Source organism: Corapipo altera, unplaced genomic scaffold (genome assembly GCF_003945725.1).
Source record: "Corapipo altera isolate COAL_440 unplaced genomic scaffold, ASM394572v1 122, whole genome shotgun sequence".
In the NCBI taxonomy this organism is placed as follows: Eukaryota; Metazoa; Chordata; class Aves; order Passeriformes; family Pipridae; genus Corapipo; species Corapipo altera.
This window is the reverse complement of record NW_020884961.1, coordinates 1,512,533-1,534,070: the sequence shown is the minus strand read 5'-3', so window position 1 is coordinate 1,534,070 and position 21,538 is coordinate 1,512,533. Positions and strand designations below refer to the sequence as shown.

General features: G+C 54.0%; 1 protein-coding gene across 1 annotated transcript; it reads left to right on the top strand.

Moving 5' to 3' along the window:
- Positions 1 to 237: 237 nt before the first annotated feature.
- On the top strand, positions 238 to 20,469 carry PMP22 (peripheral myelin protein 22). Its single transcript, XM_027664120.1, has 5 exons — positions 238 to 279; positions 1,245 to 1,345; positions 2,481 to 2,571; positions 13,561 to 13,701; positions 18,845 to 20,469. The coding sequence occupies exons 2-5, from the start codon at positions 1,268 to 1,270 to the stop codon at positions 19,009 to 19,011; spliced, it is 477 nt and encodes a 158-aa protein (XP_027519921.1). The 5' UTR covers positions 238 to 279; positions 1,245 to 1,267; the 3' UTR covers positions 19,012 to 20,469.
- Positions 20,470 to 21,538: the final 1,069 nt, after the last annotated feature.

Sequence of the window (21,538 nt, the reverse complement as noted above, 5' to 3'; positions counted from 1 at the left end):
AGCCCGGGGAAAGGGATGCGGAGCCCGGGGAAAGGGATGCGGAGCCCTGGAGAAGGCAGCGGGGCGGTGAGCGGCTCCCGGGGGGAGCGGCGGGGCCGGGGCCGGGGCGCTGCCGCGTTTATAGGCGGGCGGCGGGCGGAGGGCTGAGCCCTCCCCGTCCCACAGACGCAAGCGGGGCGGTGGCCCCGGTTAAAGGGGAAACTTGACAGCGCCGCCGCCCGCTCCGCTCCGCGCCCCGCTCCGCTCCCGCCGCCCGGCCCCGCTCGGCTCCGCAGAGACGTGAGTACGGAGCGGGCCCCGCCATGGGCGAGGGGCGACCGGGGAGGGGAGGGGAACGGCCACACCGAGCGGGAGAGGGGCTGCGGAGACCCTGGGAGAGGGATCCTCTAGGGAGAAGGGTCAGGGCAGCCCCCTCCGCTCCTCACCGAGGGTCCCGAAAGGAGGTGGGCTGGGGTGAGCTCCCTCCTTCAGCCCGGGGAGGGGGTCCAGGAGAGCCGCTGTTGGCGGTGCCAAGGGGAGATAGCTGAGGAAAGTCTCCCCCAACCCTGGAAAGGGTCCAGGAGAGCCTCTGTTGGCGGTGCCGAAGGGAGATTGGCCGAGGGCACCCCTGGAGAGACGGGACGAAGTAGCTCGCTGGGGTGAAATGGGCCGAAGTAGACGCCCCCTTCCCCCCCACCCCCACGGGGGTCGTCCGGGAAAGCCTCCGCTGGGGAGGGGGCCGACAGCATCACCCCCGGTGGTCCCATGGGTGGGTGGGCAAGGTACAACCCCCCTTCCCGCAGAGTGGGGCCGGGGCAGCCCCTCGGGTGAGATGCGCCGACACCGAACCTGCCCGCGGCGGGCGGGGGAGGAGAGGAGCAGATTCCCCTTGCGGAGAGGGATCGGAGCCCTCCTCGGGGGAGAGGGGCTGGGGGAGCCTTCTTGGGGAACCGTCCCCCTGGGGATCCTGGAGAGGGGACTGGGGGAGCCCCCTCGGTGAGGTGACTTGGGGGATCCGGCTCGGGGCGAGGGCTCGAAGGACCCCTGGGGGTATCGGGAGCGGGTCCGGGCAGAGGGTTCGGACCCCCGTCCGTCGGCGGGGCCGAGGGAGGGGGCCCGGGCGGCGGGCGCTGCCCCAGCAGGATGCCCCGGAGCCGGCGGGGCGGAGCGGAGCGTCTCCTGCTGCCCCCGGCCGGCCGGCCCGGCCAGACGGACAGACACACACACACAGACACGCACTCAGCAGCATCCCTGTCCCCCTCCAGTTCTGCCCTCCACCGCCGCCAAGATGCTGCTGTTGCTGCTGGGGATCATCGTGCTCCACGTCACCGTGCTGGTGCTGCTCTTCGTCTCCACCATCGTCAGTGTAAGTACGGATTTTCCCCTGGCACCGGCGTGCCAGCGAGCCAGGGGCATGGCATGGCAAGAGCAGGAGGTGGTATTTTTATTTATGGCCTATTTTACAGCAGGAAGCTTTTACTTGCCACTTGCTGGTCTCACTAACAGTGGGATTTCGGGATTTCGGAGTTTGTGCTGTCAGGTGTAACTGGTGGGGGTTTTCTGTGTGTGGTGTGGTGGGTGCTCAGGGCATCTGCATTAGTACAGAGCACTGTTGAAGCCCATCTCCTCATCATCCCTGCATTGGTCCATATCAGGGAGCAGTCTCAGAGCACCCAAAATCCCCTCCATGGGGGTGATGCTGCTTTCACTCCCCTTTTATGAAGGAGCCCCACCTGCTAATGGGCTCCAGCCCACAGGACCAGTACGGCCAGTACAAGTGAAGCCCCTTGGCACGGCGCTGATTTGGGCACTGGCTCCTCGGCGCCGGCAGTTCTGTTCCCCAGCTCTGCTCCTCTGGGGCTGTGAATTAGGCACAGACTGTTTCCTAACCCAGATGGGCTCCTGCTGGTGATTTCCAAGGCTTAAACTTTGCGAGGAGCGGGAAGACTGAGGGCTGGATGCGGCACAGAGCCTTCCCAGCACTGTCCTGGGGCTGGAGCCCAGGGAACACGTCAGCTGCTTGGGAAAAAGTTTGATTTGGTTTTAAGGCAGCCGTTCTGTGGAGCTGGTGACTCGCAGGGTTGCTTCACCAGGGGCTTCTTCGCGTATTTTTTTTTCTCTCTCTCTTTTTTTTTTTTTTTTGTGGTAATAGTAGTAGAAGACGTTACAAAAATCTTCCGAGTCGTTAGGAATCACGTGGAAGCATTCAAATATCCCGGTCGGGAGGAGGGAAACGCGCATCCCCTCGGGACTCGCTCCGTGTTTAAAGAGCATAAAGAGCTTCTGTTTTTCTGCCGTTGAGGCGAAAGCAGTTAAAAGCAAATATCAGTGTTTACTTTCCAAACCTCCCTCTAAAGGAAAGCGTGTGCCTGGGAGCTGCCGGCCGGGCAGACACGTGCCGGGGTGTGCTGGGGCTGCTCGGGGCCGAAGCTTTGAGGGGGGGGGACACGGCGTCCTGCTGCCCCCAGGGCCCTGCTCACCGGGCTGTGTCTCTCTCGCAGCAATGGCTGGTGAACGGCGAGCACACGGCAGACCTCTGGCAGAACTGCACCTCTGGAACCATCTTCCACTGCCTGGCGTCATCCAACAATGGTGAGTGCTCCCTGTTGCTGCCCCTCGCTTTTATTCTCCTCCTGGGACTTATGGAATTAAAGGGGGGTTGCCTGTGAGGGTTATTTGCGATTCCTTCTTGGTTTTCCCTGCATCCCTGAAGTTGTTCCCTCCCACCCCATCCCCTTGCCTCCTCTGCTCTGTCCCCCCATGGAGGGGGGTGGCTCTGCTGTGGTCCTGGAGGGCCACAAAGGGGGAATTGCTCCCCCCACCCTTACGAGTCCTTGAAGCTGTGATGGGGCTTAGCAAGGAAACCAGACCCGATGCCCATCACCCTGCCCTGTGCCCCCAAGCTCCTTGGCAGCACCGTGGCAGGGTGTTGGCACACTCAACCACAGTGCAGGTGACTTGCTCGAGCCCTTTTGAGGGCTCTCCTGTTACTAGCCCGTTTTTCCAGTTGGATGTACGAACACGAGGTGGTCCTTGGAGCAGGGCTTGCTCTGTTGCCCTGCTGGGAGCAGAGGGGCTGTTTTGGGCACTCCTCCCTCTTGCTCCTGTGTGAGGGGGTTTTAAAGATGCACACGGTGCTCCAAGGACAGCCTGTCTCCAGGGGATACCCCATCCCTACCCAGGAAGCTGCCCTGTGCTTTCCTGCTGTGACAGGCTGAGTTTTTGGGCACAACCCTTGCCTTGTGGTTTGCTGTCGGGCACTTTGAGGGATGTGCTGAGCGCTCAAGTCCTTCTTCATCCTGCTGCTGAGAGGGCTCCCGTGGCACCTGCACATCTGGGGGGCTGAACAGCCACCTCTGGACCAAGCTGGGTGAAGGCTGATGTCACACTGGGTGACATCACCCGGCAAGCTGTTTGCTGAGGTCAGCAGGGGAGGAGACACCATGACACAGAGTTTCCAGGGCGATTTATGGTACCAGTAACAGGAAACCCGTGCTCAGGGGGTCAGGCAAGCCCGTGCCTCAGTTTCCCCAGAAGAGAGAGCTAATGCCAGTGCTGCTGTGACCAGCATTTGTTTTGTTAGCCTGGTTTTTTGCTTTCCTGTGGAAACAGATTGTCCCAGTGCAACCTCCAGTGCAAGCAGCTGTGAATCCCAGCGCTGTCACTGGGAGCACGGGCACTTCATGCTGGAAAACAGACTCGATGTAGGAGCAAAGCGATGCCCCGTGGCCTTAGCGGGGAGGGAACAGTCACACTGAGAGCACTAAATGCTTCCAGAGGGTCTTGGAGCGATGGGAGGCTGTCAGAGGGGTTTTGGAGATTGGGGATTTTGCTCCCCCTAATGCTGCGAGCAAAACATTCGCGTTACCCCACGGAGGATGGTGGATGCTGAGTCTTCCTCTTGTCTTCCCCGGGCTGAAAGCAGCAGTGTGTCCCTGCGCGGGCCCAGGCTCTGGTGTCGGTGGGAGTGGAGCTCCCACCGCTGGTCTCTGCTGACGCCTGGTGGTGTCCGGGACGGCCGGGAAGCGGCTGGATCGCATCCCAGGCGAGGAGCCTTCTGGAGCCGTGTCCTTCATCAGCAGTTGGCTGGTGCTGGCTATCTGCAGCGTAGGCAGCCTGTGCACGGCCAGTCATGCGAGCTCCCGATCTGCTGAGCTTGTGCTTTGCAATGAAAGGCAGCGACTGCCCCCAGGAGTCCCAGAGCCGAGAGCTCTAAAGCCTCCCCAAATCTTTTTGCTTTTCAAACCTGCGTGGCTTTTTCTGGATGTTTACAGGATGTTTGTGTGTTGGAGCCGTCAGTGTCGAGAGGGGCTGGTCCGAAATGCTGTTGGCTGGTTTCCTCCACGCCTGACTGTCCTGCTGTGTGTTTTGAGTCTATGTTGAGATGGACTGGATGATCCTGATGGGTCCCTCCCAGCCCAGCATGTTCGACAATTCTATGACTGAGCCACTTAAATTTGGGCTTCCCTGTGAACTCTTTGCAGTGATGATTTTTTATTATTAAGGGACTGTAGTCAAGATGACCCTGTTACAAACACAGTCGAGCAGCTGAGTTGGGGTGATAGCCCTTATCTGTGGAAGGTGTCCCTGCCCATGGCAGGTGGGTTGGAATGGGATGGTCTTTAAGGTCCCTTCCACCCCAAACCATGATTGTGTGATTGTGTGATTCTATGATAAGGTGCCCCAGTGAGCTGCTCATTGAGCAGAAGTGCATCCTGCTCAAGGCTTCAACAGCCCTCTAACAGCTCTTATTTATCCAAAGGTTCTGCTCTGGCAGCATGAGAAGGGGGTTTTGCTTCAGCAAAAGCTTGTGCCCCATCCACCCTGGGGCAGGAGTGTGGGAGCAATGCAGCTGAGGACCTTCACCTTGTAAGGCCCTGGAGGCAGGATCCTGAGCTCACTGCTGCTGTAGGAACACAAAAGGATTTTTCCTGGGCTTACATAAGGCTTTTAAGATCTGTTTGTAGAAACAGATAAAAAATGCCACATATCCTTTCCAGCAGGTCCTGCTCCCTCCCTCCCTGCTGTCCATCCCTTGCTCCCACTGCTACCAGGGGAGCTGCTGTCCTGTTTGGAGCAGTAGCAACACAGGCCAAGGATGCTGTGGCAGAGCCACCTCTGAGGCTCACACTTGTCTCCTGCCTCATCCCTATGCTCCTCATATGCTCTTTCCTAGGAATATGCTTACTTTCAAAAATAGCAATGATCCCCTATCAAATACCACAAACCATCCTCGGTTCCATCCCTCTCAGGACATGGGCTGTGCTGCGGGGGGATGCAGACAGCCCTAAGAATTCCTTTCCCTGGTGCCAAAGATTGTACTTAATGGTTAATCCTAGAGTGCCAAGGTCTGCTCTGGGCTAAGAGCAAGGAATCCTCGTTTGGGAATTTGGGCAGAACTTACTCTTTACGTAGGGGCAGTTCTTCTTCTGGCCAGCACAGTGGCTGCTGTGGTGGGGTTATTCCTTCCTCTCTTTTCAAAAGCAGTGGAACTCAGTAAGTGGAATTTGGGGAATTAGATAGTGCCGGGTCACCTCTGTTCATTGTGGATGAGTGCTCTGGGGGTTGGTTGTGCAGGTGGAATTTGGGGAATTAGGTAGTGCTGGGTCCCCTGTGTTCATCATGGATGGGGGCTTTGAGGGTTGGTTGTGCTGTGATGTCCCTCTTGGTCTCAGCAGGGATGACCCTTCTCTGTCTTGTCATGGATGAGGTTTTGGGAGTTGGTTGTGCAGGTGGAATTTGGGGAGTTAGGTAGTGCTTGGTTCCCTGTGTTTGTCATGGATGGGGGCTTTGAGGGTTGGTTGTGCTGTGATGTCCCTCTTGTTCTCAGCACGGATGAGCCTCCCCTGTCCTGAGGATGCACAACAAGAAGCTGAACTTGTAAAACCAAGTGCCAGTGGGATTTGCTTTTGTTTAACACTGAGGCAGGTTTGGGACTGTGCCCCTAACCCTACAGATAACCCCATGGGGATGGAACAGGCAGCAGAACAACCCAAGGGCTGAGTGCAGCACTGCCAGGCCACGGCTTCCTGGGACATCAGACCTTGGGTACAGGGTGGCCCTGGCCTCCGTGGAGGCTGAGCTCCCACCTCCCAAATTCCTCTTGGAAGGGCTCAAACCCTGTGTGAGGGCTGAGCCACCCCTGGGGAGGGAGCTTAGGGCAGGTGCCCACTTCTTCTCCTCGTACAACCGCCCGCTTGTTGCTTTGATTTTTGCGTTTGCTCGGCAGATAATGCCTTTTTTTTTTCCGAGAGGCCGAAAACTATGGAAAAAATGTTGCAATCTTTGCTTCGTTTGCGCTGTCAGACATTCCTGGAAAAGACTTATCTCAGGAATCCGGCTCTGAATCCCAGGATTGTGTGTCGGCAGGGCCCTGTGCCAGCCCCGGCTGCGCGGTCCCGCTGCCGGCACGGGGCACGCGCCCGGGCCTGAGCTGCTCGAGTGCTCTCAAGTAGATTCCACCCCAAGTGTCCAGACAGTTTGATAGTTTTTTTCCCCTCCAAAAATGGCCTTTTCTTTCCACAACTGAATTATTTATGCAGACAAGAAGATCTTTTTTTTCTGCTCTTCTTCTGATTTTGGTGGGAGCGCTGCAAGTGGGGAAGCAGCGGGGGCATCCGCGGAGATCCCTGCGTCCTTCTGTAATGTCAGGAGACGTTTTTCCTGTTGTCTTTGCACAGTTTTTCCTGTTGCTGCTCTGTGGCTTTCACATGACTGGCTTGTTCACAGGCAGGCTGGTGTTTTTTGGCTTTTTTGAAAGGAGAAGAAAACCCAAACCCTTGGGAAATGCACGGGCTGCCAGTCCACAAGATTGCTGAGTGCTGAGGGCTGTGTGATGCACCCACTGATTTACTGATGTGAGGGCCACGAGCTAAGCCCAGGTGGGTTGCCCAGAGCAAAGATCTGCCCTGGACCACCTGGGCCTCCCATGGATGGGGCAGCCACTGCCGCACACCAGGGATTGCCCTGCTCCTCTGCACACTGACTCTGCCTCTTCCAGAGCCTCTTTCCCTTGGCAGATGGGTCCCTAAGCAGCACTGCTGGTGTTGTAAATGCATTTGCTTTGTGCTGGAGGAGGCAGGAAAGCTTTTCATCCCTGGAATGAGGCAGAAACATCTGGACCCTGACCCATCTGCTGCTCCCAGGAGAAATTGTGCTGCTGCTTCTCCGCTTTAAAATGCATAACTGAATCATCTGAACCCTTTGCTTTTGCTCTGTCAGCTCCCCCAGAGTGGCTTTGCAGCCTTTATTCTTTCAAACTCTTTCCTCCAGCAGTGCTGGACTCACATGACATGGGAAAGGTGGGATGGAGAGATGGAGGTGCTGTTTAACTTGTTGTAATCCTTTTTACGACTGAAAATGGTGTAGCAAGGCTTCATTGAAGCCTCGTGCTGAGGAAAATTATTTCTCAATGTCTAATTCCATTATCGACAGTGAGTGTAAAGTATCTCAACAAAAAGAGATGGGGGGGAATTCCCCTCCAACCCACTGGGAAGGCTGAGACTGCACCAACAGGAGAACATCTCAGTGGTGAGGGGACACTTCCTAGCACAGGAGGGGAGAGTCCAGTCACCCCAGCAAGTTAAACATTCAAAAATTTATTGATATGAAGATTTAAACAATGATTTCAGCTTTTTTTTGAAAGCTGAAGTGACCATCTGCCTACATGATGTGCATCTGTGGCCACAGCGCTGCTGCTGCTGCTGCCTTTTGCTTTGCTTCTGCTGGGCAGTTGCAAACTGGAAAGAAATTACCAACCAGCAGGAAATTACCCTTGTTTAAAGGTGCTGGATGTATTGGAGTGAAGGCCTACAGTGAATACTGGATAGCTTGTTTGTGTGAGAGTGCACAGCCTTTATACTTCAGGTTCTGGCCATCAGCTGGTTCCACCCAGTTATGGACCCCATGTAGAGATATCTTGATTTGGGGACATATCTGGTCCCTCAGGCTCTTTGCAGTTGGCAGCAGAGTAGCAAAGAGGCAGCTTTTAGTGGGTCCAGGACACCCACTTTGTCATTAATGATGGGTGGCACCAGCCTAACTCAGGCAGGGTTGAACCCTCTCTGCCTGCTGTGGGTGACAGTCACTTGTCTCTTAGTTGTTTGAAATAAACTGCAGGGCATTCACAAAATCCCAGAATGGTTTGGGTTGGTAAAACTCATCCCATTCCACCCCCTGCCATGGGCAGGGACACCTTCCACCAGCCCAGGTGGCTCCAAGCCCCATCCAACCTGGCCTTGGACACTTCCAGGGATCCAGGGGCAGCCACAGCTTCTCTGGGCAACCTGTGCCAGGGCCTCACAGCCCTCTGAGTTAAGAACTTACTCCTAACATCTAAAACTCTCCTATTCCAGGAGAGTATTTTGTATTTCAGATCAGTTTCTCCCACAACTTTGTTGCCTTTGATAGGAAAGGGATTTCCTCTGCATAAACCCATTTTTTATTGTCGTTTGTTCTTACAAAGAGCATCTGATAAGGAGAGGTAGGGAACTGGTGCTGTGTTTTTCTGAGCTGCTCCAGAGCTCTTTGGCTCCCATTTTTTTGTGTAAAGGAAGGTCAGACAACCTTCCCTGCTGGATCTGTGCTCTGGCCCATGGAAGAGGGGTGAAAGGGAGGATGAAGGTAACCTGTGGGCTAATGATGACTGTCAAACCAGAAGAATGAATGGGGGAGTTCCCTGCAGAGTGCAGTGCTGGAAAACCCTTAATTCAACATTTTTTTGGCCTTGATGAGACTCTTGGATGTCCCTGAGGCCACAGGCTGAGTGTCCCCCTGCAATGTTCCTGTGGGTCAGGGCACCACCACTGCCCATCCCTGCTCCTGGTGCCTGGACTTGAAATCCCTGGGAGCCCTTTGGAGGATCTGAGCCTGGAGTGATGGATCTGCCACCTCAGCTCACTCTCACACACCAGCCAAAGGGGGTCAGAGCCACCACGCCAAGGGTCTTGGAGAGGAGCTGGCTTGGGCTTTGTGGAGCTGTTGGAAGGTGCTTTTCATGGTGCCAGAGCTTTCTGCTGCCTCAGCTGCATCAGAGGTTGCCCCTGTGGGACATGAGCTTTGATGGTGTGATGGGATGTCTGAGTGTGGCAGCTCTGGAGAGCTCCGAACAGCTTGGCCTCATGGACTGCTTGGATGGAGCTCCAAGGAGAAGGCAAAGGGAGGAGAGCCAAGAGGAAAAGAGGAGGAGAGGAGAAAACAGGGGTTTGAGAGGTTCATCTCCTTCTGAAGGGGCTACAGAAGAGGGCCAGGAGGTCTCTTCAGGGGCAGGAATTACAGCACTGTGTTCATTCATTACCTCCTTGCAGAGCCTGCGTTTCCCACCTGCTCATCCCCGGCCCTCACAAACACCTTGGGAGCCCTTTTCTGGTGGGATTTCCAGGAATGCCTCAGTCCAGCACCCTGTGGTCTTCTGGGTGCAAAACCTGCTTTTCCTGGTTTGAGCATCCAGCAGCACCAGCCGGGGTGGGTTTGACTGTGTGCCTGTGGGAGGTCTGAGGCCAAAGCAGGATGAAGTTGCAGTGTCATGGAGCTGGATTTCCCTGGGAAATCCCAGGGAATCTGAGCAGAGCTCAGAGGCTCTGCTGGATGGACTGTGATGCTGTTCTCCCCAACAGGAGAGATGTTCCCTTGGAGCTCTGGGGTGTGGGAGGCAGTGGAGGAGTCTGGGCAGTGCAGGAACAGCACTGCAGGGGCTGAGCCTTTTTGGCTTTCTGAGCTGCTTCAGCGAGTTGCTGAGGTGCCTCGGTCCGAAGTGCAGCCCCAGAAGAATGAGGCAATTAAACTGATATTTCTGCATCTTCAGCTCAGCCTTTTCCAGCCATCTTAAGGGGTGTTTTAATATCAAACCCACCGCTTTGATGCGACCTCTCCACTTTATAGGCCAAAGATGTGAGCTGGGTTCAGGTTCTTGGTCAGACCTTGAAACCTGGGAGTCTGCTCTGGCAATTCTGCTCAGAAAACATGGCTTTTCTTGGCAGACCTGGGCTGGTAACTTTGTGCTGTTCCTGACCCTGCTGATATTTAGTTTGCAGCATTGAAGGGGTAGATTTTACCATGCAGTTGTTGATCATGAATTTCCCCTCCCTCTAGCTTTGTATATATTATAATTGCTACAATTACCTCCTTCATGAATGTTTTCCTCCCCAGAAGTGGTTGCTTTTTAAGTGTAGAGTGCATACACAGTTTGCAAAGGGAAAATCTATCTGCAAAATATTCCCATCAGTGGCAGATCCCAGCACTCAGGTGCTTTTAAAGAACAGCACTAATTTAATGATGTTTTACAGTGATGGAATAAGCTGATTGCTCAAATAAGTGTTTTTGCAGTTTGCATTTTATTCTTTTTCCTTGGCTGGGTCCAAAGAGGGTGGGGAGTGTGTGAATTAAACCCTGAGGAGGCAATGCCTGTCCTTTAAGGCCGTGGACATGTTTCTCCCTGTCAGTCCTGTCTGGGTATAAAACCTCCCTGCAAGCAGGGCTGGGGCTCTGCTGGAAGGGGTTGTGTTTGCTGCTGTATTTCTGTGGGATTCAGCTGCAATTTCTGCTCTAGGTCCCAGTTTCTCCTCTGGATTTCTTTCTTTCATGTTGGACTTTAGGGCAGTGAAATGTGTTCTTCAGCATCCCAGGGGTGAAGTCTCTTCCCTGCTGTTGTCAGCAGTGGTGTGGGCACATCAGGGCTTGCAGAACTTCGGGGAAAATTCGAATTTATTTCATAAAAACTTCTTGCTTTGTTTCTGACTGCTCTGAAAGGGCTCTAAAGCCCCTCCCGATGGGTCCTCTCCGGAAGCAGCATGCAGGGTGTTATCTGTCCTTTCCACGCTGCTTCCTTTTCTTCCTCCTCCTGAAGAACAAAGATACAAACACAGAGCAGCAGAGATGCAGGAGAAAAATGGAACAACCGACTTGCTGGCCAGGGGAAACCACAAATAACGGGCTGGGAGTAAACAGTGCTGACAGCCTGTGGTGCAGCTCCTGGGCTCAGCCTCCCTCCGGGAAACTCACTGTGTTTGGGAAGGGCTGTGGGCAGGACACAGCACTGACAGCAAAGGAGTTAAAAGGATGCAGGGCTGAGGAGGTAAAAATCGATCTGCGCTTATAGGGCTCATTTTAAACGAATTAGAGGCAATTAGCTGTCCTAATACAGCTGAAGTCCGTGGTAAGCTGGGCTTGGAGTTAAAGGAGAAGAGCAGCTTGTGGATCTCTGAGTCCCAGGCTGGGGATGCTGCCCCTTGTTCTCACAAAAGAGGCCAATCAAAGTCAGCAAAGGGCTGGATGTGAGCAGGTTCAGAGCTCTGGTCTGTGGAATTGTCTCCTGGTTTCCCTGCTCACAGGCTCACTCTGCTCTCTGGCTGCAGAAACTCTCTGGCCCCAATGGGCTCCCCCCTCAGTGCCCACTTTTATATTCCTCTGGCACAGCCCTTTATTACAACGGGATTTTGCAAAACCCCTATAAATCATTTGCATTCAGAACCAAAAAAACAGGCACTGGGAGGCGGATGCAATTAAAGGGCAGCTCAGCTCAGCTCAGCTTTCTGTCTAGACAGACTTCTCCGAAAATAACCAGCAGTTGGAGCGTCCACCTCCGAGCAGAAAGGGCTCCTCTCCGGGCCGGATCCCGTGGCCTTTGAAATCACAAAAGACTTGGCTTTCTGGGTCCTGGGTGAAACTGCAGGGCTTGACTTTGGCCCAGCCAGTGCACGGGGCTGGACGTGGCTTCAGGGCTTGGGAAAGGGTGAGAGGAAAACTCAGCTTCCCAGAGCTGGGATCAGAGTCTTTCTCTGCTGAAGCATGGAGGAAGATTGCAGTTCAGCAGCTGCACCACCTACCCACTTCCCTGATCCCTTCTGATATGATGATTTTTGGTGGTGCTGGATCTGCCTCATCCCTGTTTCCCAGAGGTGGATCATGGCCAGAGCTGAAGGGGCAGGTGGGGGTGAGGCAAGGGGGTTTCCCTGCCGACTGCGTGAGATAGATGAACTATATTGGATATTTGTGTGCACATCCCACCACACAGGGCTTTCCTGGAAGCAGTGGTAGCTGCTCCTTCCTAAGGAACAGCAGCAGCTGGTGCAGGGGGAACCCAGTGCCCTGGAATGAGTGAAGTGCAGCAGCTTGTTGATGCTGCAGAGTAGTTTGGCACGGGAAGCGTGTCAAGGAGGGGAAGGAAAAGGCTGTCTGGGATGAGCAGGGGCCTCTCTGGGTGGTTCCAGGGACTGAGTTTGCTCCATTACATGAATGTCCTGAGGCAAAGACAAGGGGTGGAATTGCTGGTCCAAAGTCAAACACAGCAGACGTGACTGAGTGGCACAGGATGTTCCCCACAGGCATGGATTTGTTGGGAGGGCTCAGGCACGGAGCATTATTGCCATCCCAGCTGAAGGCTGTGCCTCGCTCTCCAGTTCCAATTCCTCTCTCACCTCCCTGAGCACACCTTGCAGGGATTTGGTGGGGAGGAGTGATCAGTTCTCTGGAGCAGACACTGCCCTGGACAGTCCCAATGGCCTCATTTGCTGCTCCAGGTGTTAGAGGTGACAGCACAGCTTTGTTTGGAAGTTTTGCTACATTTCAGCTGTTTGCTGCAGAAAGCTGATTCTTGCAGTCAGGGGACTGAAGTTGGTGGGAGTAAAACTGGCAGGAACATGGGACTGAGCCTGAGGCTTCATTGCTCCCTAATCCCACCTGAGGATCCAGCCCAAAGCCCGATTCTTCCACCTTGCACTGCGTGGTTTGTGCCTCAGTTTACCCAAACTGAGTCCTGCTGGTTTTCACGTTGAGTTAATTGATGTTACATCCTCAGAGACCTCTCAAGGAAGGCTGCAAATACACATTTTGGTTTCAGACTTACTAAGGAAAGGGGAAGGCAGAGGTATTTGTGAGCATGGTCCCATCCCAGTGCACTCAGGAGCTGCCTCTTTCTGTCAGGCTGCAGCAGCTCATGGGATGGTTTTTGCTTGTTTATGTGTATTTTTTTTTGCGTGGGGAGTTACACACCCACTAAGCCTGGAAATAGCTGGGCAGTGAGTCATGCAGGGGCTGGTTTAACTGGTCTGCTCTGGGAGGCAGCTGCGTTTGGCAGCTGGGGAAGGCTCTTCCAAAAGGTTTGACTCCACAAGGGCAGAGGGTGTTTTCACTCCCTGTGTATTTGTTTGCCCTCGGAGCTTGGCCAGCATGGTGTCTCACAGCTTGTTGCACATGGCTTTGTGTTTGTAGCCCAGCTGAACAACCAGGGCCCAGCATGGAGCTGGGGGAGAGGCTTTGTCTTCTGCAGGCTTTAGGTCAGGGCTAATCTCCCTGCTCCTCTTTAATGGGAAATGCTCCCCGAGGCAGTGCCCAGCATTGCAGTTTTACCCCATGGCATCCTAAATCCCAGGGAGCATCCTGTCCGTGCTGAGTGCTGAGAACCTCACCAGCTGGTGCAGCACTGGATGTGGTCTCATCCAGTCTGTCACTGTCACTGTTAACAAACTCCATGGGATCCAGGGCTGGGGTGGTGGCACAGGACCTGGTGCCAGGGCTACGGGCATAGTGGTGGGCTGTGATGTGCAGTTCTCACGCTGAGGTGTCCATCTGTCTGTCTGTCCCCAGAATGGCTGCAGTCTGTCCAAGCCATGATGATCCTCTCCGTCATCTTCAGCGTCCTGTCCCTGTTCCTGTTCTTCTGCCAGCTGTTCACGCTCACCAAGGGCGGCAGGTTCTACATCACCGGAGTCTTCCAGATCCTTGCTGGTGAGTGGGGCTGAGGGATGGGGCTGTCACTGCTGGGGATGGGGCTGCGAGGCACAGGAGAGGGTGGTGTGGGAATGAGCACAGCCCTGGGTGCAGGGGCAGGAGGGCCGTGGAGCTGGTCCCTGCACGGTCCAGCGAAGGCAAGAGGGGTGGAATAATTTGGGTGTGTTGAGGTCCTGCACGGCCCAGGATGGGATCTGTCTGTCAGGGCATATCCAGGCTCTGCTGCCCTTGCACCATGAAGTGCAAGAGGGTTGCTGCCCCAGCCAGGGAGGTTTTAAAGGGAAAAGGTGTCAGACCCACTGGGGGCAGAGCTGGGGGCAAGCAGGTCATGGGGGTTGCCAGACTGAGGGCTCTGCCTGCTCTCCTCAGGGCTCAGGGTGGGACGTGGAGGGTCCAGGGTGGCTGTGCTGGCTCTGGGACACACCTTTGCCAGTCTGGGTGAGGCTTCCACAGCTGCTGGTGGGGTGGGGGAAGTCCTGACAATCCTGTTTTGGCAAAAGAGGACCCAGTGATTATTTATAAACTTGCCATGAGGGGGCCTGGTGCTTTCCACATCACCAAAGAGCTGCTGGAGCTGCAGGCTGAGCCAGCTGACTTGGAACTGTCAGCTACTATTTTTAACTCTTAAAGAACTTGGTGCTGGAAACGAGCCACAGTTCATGTCCTATGTTGCAGTTCCCAAATATAGATGCTGTAAAGCCTCTGACTCTGTTTATGTTTCCACATACGAAAGCAGTGGAGAGGATTTTCAAGTGTTCAGGCTAGAAAAATTTAATTGTGCTTCAAGGTTCTGGCTGCATTATGACAGGGTGTCTGGGAAGGAGATTAATCATTTCCTAGAGCTTTAGGTGTTAAACTAGAAGCCACTCTAGCCCACTAAGTCGGTGGTAAAACTCAGCCACTGGGTATAGACAAAGTCTCTGAGTATCCTCTAAGTGCCTGGCCTTCACAAACCCTGAAGAAGTTTAGAACTAACCTTTATTGGCATGAAATCTATGATAAATGCATCTGCTTGGCTGTAATGAAGGTGGTGAGTTCAGATCAGTTCAGCATCTCTGGAAAGGTGGATGTGTAGAAAACCCATTAGAGCCATGGAGACAAGGAAGGGAAATGGGCATTAATAATGCAATTACCTGCCTGAGAGCCTGTCTAATAGACCTGGGAGCAGAAGGCTTCTCTCTCCTGAGTGATTGCTGATGAATCCTCATTGTCAGAGGAGGAGAAAATGGGGATTGCAGCCCTCCTGTCCTTGTTATGCTGGGTGTCCTAAAGGGATGCAGCGTCTTTCCTTGTTGAGCCTGAGGTGTGGGTCAAATCCATCCCCGGCCAGTATGAAGGACAGAAGAAGTGTGACCTGATCCCCATGAAGCTTCCAGGGCTGGAGGAGGGGGCAGAGGACAGCTGTGATCTTTATGACCCTAAATTTCAGGGTTGTTGGTAGGAAACAGGGCACGGCTGTGCCAGCACTGCCAGAAGATCCCCCTGGAGGTACAGACAGCTTTGGTCACAGGAGCTGAACCTGATGTGGTCTCCTTGCAGCTTGTTGTGGGAAGCCACTGCTGTCTGAAGCCAAGGAAGGAAGTTCCTGAGGCCTTCAGGCTTTGCAGGTGCTCATCCATGCCTTGCCAAGCCCTGGCATGACAGAGCCCTGCAGCAGATCTGCCAGGGATGGGGTCTTACCCACCTGAGTGCTTTGTTCTCAGCTGCAGCAGAGCTGGGGAGGACCTTCCTCCTTCTGAGAGGGGATGAGGAGGCTCTGCCTGAAGCCCTCCATCACCCTGCACCTCCTCCCGGGGTGCTGCAGCCTGGCAAGGCTGAAGGTCTCCAGCTTTGGAGCCTGGCAAACAGCAGTGCTGGACCTGAACCAGTGGGTGCCAGGGGCAGGACCACTGGGTGCTGTTGGGTGGCAGAGCTTGGTAGTGGTGCCCTGAGAGCCAAGGAAGAGGGCAGGGGCTGGTTTCCACTACAGCTTAGCTCAGGAACAGTGGGGAGTGGAGAGAAGGGCAAGAAGAGATGCATGAAGCCAGTGGGGTCTGTTGTGCAGTGGCCAGGCAGGATCATCACCAGCACCTTCTCCACACTGCTTGGAATCATGAAGACTACTTGGATTTGCCCTGATGGGATTTGCAGCTGACAAAAGGCCAACAAAAGACCCTTGACCCTCCACCTTTGCTGGGTCAATCACATCCATGGGTGACTCCTCACAGCTGTGTCATTCCAGCCTGGGAGAGACTTTGGTTTGGACTTATCGGGGTTTGACCCAACTTTTCTGTTCTTCTCCAGCCTCATTTGCACTTCTATCCCTTCTCTCCCAGCCTTCCCACCCTAGAGCTGTGGGGTGGAGAGGGTGAGCTCAGCCTCGAGGGCTGTGCCTGCCACATATCCCACAGCTTTTTGCAAACCCCTGGATTTGGAGAGCTGACCTGGAGCTGGCACCAGCCTGGTTCCTCTGCAGGGCTGGGGCAGCGCCAGCACACACAGACCTGTGGGAACAGATCCCAGGACGTGTTTGCCCTCCTGACCTGTCAAAGCAAGACTAGAGCATTCTTAAAATCACGCTCCAAAGTGGTGATGCATTATTGCTTTCATTGGTGCAGGCAGCTGGATCCAGCTGTCCCTCACTTCCCAGTTTGTTCTCCATGCCCAAACCAGTGCAGATGCTGTACAAGTGCAGTCCCAGCCATCGCCTCCATTCTGCCAAATTCCTCCTGGGGACAATTGCTGCTGTATTTTCGCTGTCTGGAGGTGACTGGGGTGGCCACAGGCCGGTCCCTGTCCCACAGGCCGGGCAGACAATGGCTGTGCTCTCTGTGCATGGGCTGGGCAGTGGGAGTCGGCTCCGTGCTGGGAGAATGGAAACTGCTCCAGCAGCGCCTTAACGAAGCGTATTCCCACTTGTGCACTTTCCCAGAACAAAAGGAGCAGTGTCAAGTGGAATTGCAGCTCAAATATCACGGTGGTTAAATGTAGGTGGTCCTGAGGTCCGTGCAGGGGATTTGGAACTCGGCTCCAACAACAGCCCCACGACTGTATAATGGAACTGCTGGGATTGACTAAAAGGGCTTGTTTTCGGGCAGGAATAGAGGTGGCTTTGTGTGAGCCCGGCGCTCACGGGGGCTTTGCAACAAAGCTTCAACTCTGCCTGCCAGGGCTGGGCCTGGCTGGACACCCCTCGGGGACCCACAGTGGCCCCTGGCGGGACAGGGTGGGTGCCAGCAGTGGGGAAGAGGGACGAGCCACGGGCACAGTGGGGCTTGCAGGGAGTGGGGGTTGCTGGGAACGGGGTTTGCAGGGAGTGGGGTTTTCAAGGAACAGGGTTTGCAGCGGAACAGGGTTTTCAAAGGAACAGGGTTTTCAGGGAACGGGGTTTTTAGGGACCTGGGTTTTCAAGGGCATGGTGATTTTAGGGAAATGGAATTTTCAGGGAACAGGGTTTTCCAGGAGTAGAGTTTGAAGGTACTGGGGTTTTCAGGGACTGTTACTGGGGTTTTCAAGGAACAGGGTTTGCAGGGAGTGAGGTTTTTCAAGGGAACGGGGTTTTCAGGGTAGTGGGGCTTTCAGAGAGTGGGGTTTTTAGGATGTGGGATTTTCAGGGAGTGGGGTTTGCAGGGATTGGGGTTTGCTGGGAGCAGGGTTTGCAGGAAACAGTGTTTTAAGAGGCTGCGATTGTCAGGAAATGGGGTTTTCAGGGAGTGGTATCTTCAGGGAACGAGGTCTGCAGGGAACGAGGTCTGCAGGGAATGGGGTCTGCAGGGAGTGAGGTGTTCAGGGAATGGGGTTTGCAGGGTGTAGGGTTTGCAGGGAGTGGGGTTTGCAGCTGAGCTCCTGGCACAGCCCTGAAGGATGGGTAAATCACAGGGCACAGACCCTGCTTGGCCAGAGCACCCTGAGGCCCAGCTCTTTGTGTTCTTTACCACCTGGACAGGTGATAAAGAAACTTTATTGCTTAGAGAAACCCCGGGTTCCTGTCTGACCTCTTGCAGCACCTCAGGAAGGTGGGTCAGGCTGCAGCCTGAATTTTAAACAAGCCACCCAGAGCAGTGGGGCTGGTCTGGAGCAGCAGCCTGGACCTGGGGCTGCCCAAGGGATGGGTGAGCCCGGGCAGTGCTCCAGCTTTGTCTGCTCCAGGGCTCTGGATTTGCTTGCTGAGCATGGCAGAGATACCCTCTCTCACCTGCAGAGCCAACAGCATCACCCCCCAAATCAGGAGACAGGATACAAGGGGGCAATAATAAACATCCTCCCATGCTGGTGTTGGGAATCATCCTGTCTGGCTCATTCCAGTGGGGGATAGTCCATGCATGGCATAGGCATAAAACCTACATTGTATAAGTTTCCAGCTTAGCTTGTTAGTACCTTTGTACACTATTCCTAAAATGCTGTTTATCGTTGTTAAGAACCTCAACAGAACGAGGTAAAGACTTTTTTTACCTGTGAAAATGTACTGAGAAAGAGACTTAACACCTGATAGGCAGTCAGAGCTACTGAGGAGCCTCGAAATTGTTCCAGAAGGTGTGACACTGTGACAAAGGAGATGAGGAGGAGGAGAATGAAGAGATGAGGATAGGAGTCTTCTGGGACTTCCAGCTCAGATTTTGGAAGTGTGGTGGGGGCGATGCTGTGGGAGGGACAGTTTTGGAAGTGGGTGTAGCAATGTTAGGTAATGCTTTGAATTGTTAATTAGGTAATGCTTTGAATTGTTAATTAGGTAAGTAAATAAAAGCAGAGGTTTTTGTGACTCAGTTAAGCCCGCTTTGGAAGAAATTAGATTCTTGTGATAGCAGGGAATGTTGCTTTCTAAACCTCACAAATCGAGTGTTAGGGGGTTTCTTACGGTCTCAAGCTGTGCCAGGGGAGGTTTGGGTTGGATATCAGGACAAACGTTTTTACAGAGAGAGAGATCAGCCCTTGGAATGGGCTGCCCAGGGAGGGGGTGCAGTCACCGTCCCTGGGGGTGTTTAAGGACAGACTGGATGTGGCATCAGTGCCATGGTCTGGGAACCACAGCGGGGTTGGATCAAGGGTTGGACTGGATGATCTCGGGGTTCTTTCCCAAACCTGTTGATTCCATGATTCTTGTAAGAAATTTTAGGCAGCAGTGGTGGCACCACTGACCCCTTCCCTGTGTTGCTCCTGGCAGGGCTGTGCGTGATGAGTGGCGCTGCCATCTTCACAGTGAGGCACACGGACTGGCACCAAGCCTCGGAAAACACCACCTACGGCTTCGCCTACATCCTGGCGTGGTTGGCCTTCCCCCTGGCGCTGGCCAGCGGCATCATCTACGTCATCCTACGGAAGCGCGAGTGATGCCCGGCGCTGGTGGGGTGTGACAAGGGCACTCCTGACGTCCACGGAGGAGACGGAGGCGGGGGAAAATAGACGAGAAAACGGGAAAGAAAATTAACCAAAAACCAAAAAAACACCCACCAAAAAAAACCCCCACAAAAAACCCACCCCCCCAAAAAAAAAAAGAAAAGAGAAGGAATAAACCTTCCCACCAAACCCGACCCCAACCAACCCCCCCCCTCAAAAGGAAACACTCAAAGGGTTACTTGTTAATTGAAGATGTATATAGTATCTATGGTTTAAAAAAACCTATTTATAACACTTTTTACATATATGTACATAGTCTTGTTTGCTTTTGTTGACCATGCGCTGTTTTAAAGCCTAAAGCAAGTGCCTAAGGGACTATAACCCCTAACAGTGTAACAAGAGCGCAGTGATTTTTTTCTCTCGTGCAAAACCCTCCCTGAGCTGAACTCTCCTCCCCTCTCCCAGCCCCTGCTGAACCATCAGAACCCCCCGGCTCTGACTGGTTTCAGGCTGGTGTAAATCAGAGTTAGGCCTGTTTACTCAGCCAGAGGGCTGCTCCCTGCCCCTGCCACATGCTGTGATCCTGGTAACCAAAAGTGCACGTCCAGATCTGATGGGAGACGCTTCCAAAGGGTTGGAAGGATTTCGGAGCAAAGGCTTTGATTGCCCCAAGTGCCTAAATGACTTACGTGCCTAAGTCCCATTGCCTTGCCACCACACCCGCTGGGAATTTGGGCTTTAAATCACTTAGGCTGAGTTGCAATCCAGCCCTGGCCGTCCTCCGGTGGGGTTGGGGTGCGTGCCAAGCCGTGCCAAGCCGTGCCAGGCTGAGCCACCAGGAACTGCTGCTCCCACCCGTGAAAACGTGCTCTGTCCTTGCCGTGGAGCGAAACTGCCCGTGAGAAAGAATCCAACCCAGCATATCCCTGAAAGGAACCCCCAGATTGTATGAAATGGTGCTATCTATTTACCATTCCTTACCCCGCTAAGCCAGTTAACCTTAGTCACTGGAAATTCAGTTAACGACCTGGAGGTAAAACAACCGAGCTAGAAATGAGGAATAATTCTGTGTAATATAACGGAGCTATAACTGCTTTTGTACTTAGATTTGCTCTTACTATTATTTTTAATAAAGCATTTATAACCGAGGTTCCTTTTTCCCCCTCCGTGGTCCAGAGGAACAGAAACAGCTCTGGCTGGAGCGGTCGCTCCCCGGTGCCAGAGCGAGATGTCTGTCCTCTGTCTGTGTCAGCAAAGTGTCTGGCCATGAATTGAACAGGCACCAGCACAGACCCCAGGCTGCCTCTGAGGACTCCAGACACTCTTGCTGTTGTTTTTTGTTTAATTTTGGGTTTTTTTGGGGTTCTACTTTTTTTTTTCCGCTTTGCTTTTTCTGATTTTATACCGACTGTGTGGACTAAGAAGCAATGAAATAAAAGTCAGAATAACTCAGGTGCTTCTGCTTTTTGGTGTCTTCGGGGGGTTAGAGGTGGGCTGTGCTCCACCAGCCTGCTTCCATGGCCATCCCATGGAATCATGGAATCACAGAATGGTTTGGGTTGGAGGGACCTTAAAGATCATCTCATGGTGATGATCTCCATGGGCTGGGACACCTTCCACTAGACCAGGTTGTTCCAAGTCCTGTCCAGACTGGCCTTGAACACTTCCAGGGCTGGGGCAGCCACATCTGCTCTGGGGAACCTGTGCCAGGGCCTCACCACCCTCAGAGTAAGGAATTTCTTCCCAATATCCAATCTAAACCTACACCCCGTCAGTTTAAACCCTTGTTTATCAGTACACACCCTTGTCCAGAGTCGTCCTCCTGCTCTCTTGGAGCCCCTTCAGGTACTGCAGTACCACAGTAAGGCCACCACCAATGTCCCAAAGCCAGTGGGTGGAAGGACGACAGTTGTCCCCTCCAGGCAGGGATGGTTCTGGTCAGCATGACTCAAACTGCCTGGGGGGACCTGGTTGGCTCTGCCACTGGGCACAAACAGCAGAAGCCTTTCAGTCCTGAGTGCCAACCCCCCTCCCTGGGTGGGGGTTCAGCCGTGGGGGGATTAGCACCTTGTGCAGTGTGTGCAGCAGGAAAGGCTGGCATGGGACTGCTCACACTTCCTCTCCCTCATCCCCTGGCCATTAAACACCAGAGCTGATGTGGCAACTGCTGCTGGCAGAGACACCATGGCTCTTGCTAGGCTGCCCCTTGAGGCCAGCTATTAACATCAAGCCATACCCTAAAACCCTCAGCCCAGCCACATCCCCAGGGAAAGGAGCAGGAGCTGTGTGGAATCCCCTGTGCCAGGGCCTGGGCAGTGTGGTGTGACCACCCCTGATGGCCAGGGCTCCTGGTAGTGGTCTAACAGCTGGGAGTATTTCATGGAGTCACAGATGGTTTGTGTTGAAAGGGACCTTAAAGACCATCTTGTCTGACCCTCTGCCATGGGCAAGGACACCAAAGAATCACAGACTGGTTTGGGTCTGAAGGGACCTTCAAGATCATCTCATTCCACCCCCTGCC

Coding starts and splice junctions, on each gene's coding strand:
- PMP22 (XM_027664120.1), top strand. CDS start 1,268: ATGCTGCTGTTGCTGCTGGGGATCATCGTGCTCCACGTCACCGTGCTG. Junction 2,572..13,560: donor CCTGGCGTCATCCAACAATG/GTGAGTGCTCCC, acceptor GTCTGTCCCCAG/AATGGCTGCAGTCTGTCCAA. Junction 13,702..18,844: donor AGTCTTCCAGATCCTTGCTG/GTGAGTGGGGCT, acceptor TGCTCCTGGCAG/GGCTGTGCGTGATGAGTGGC.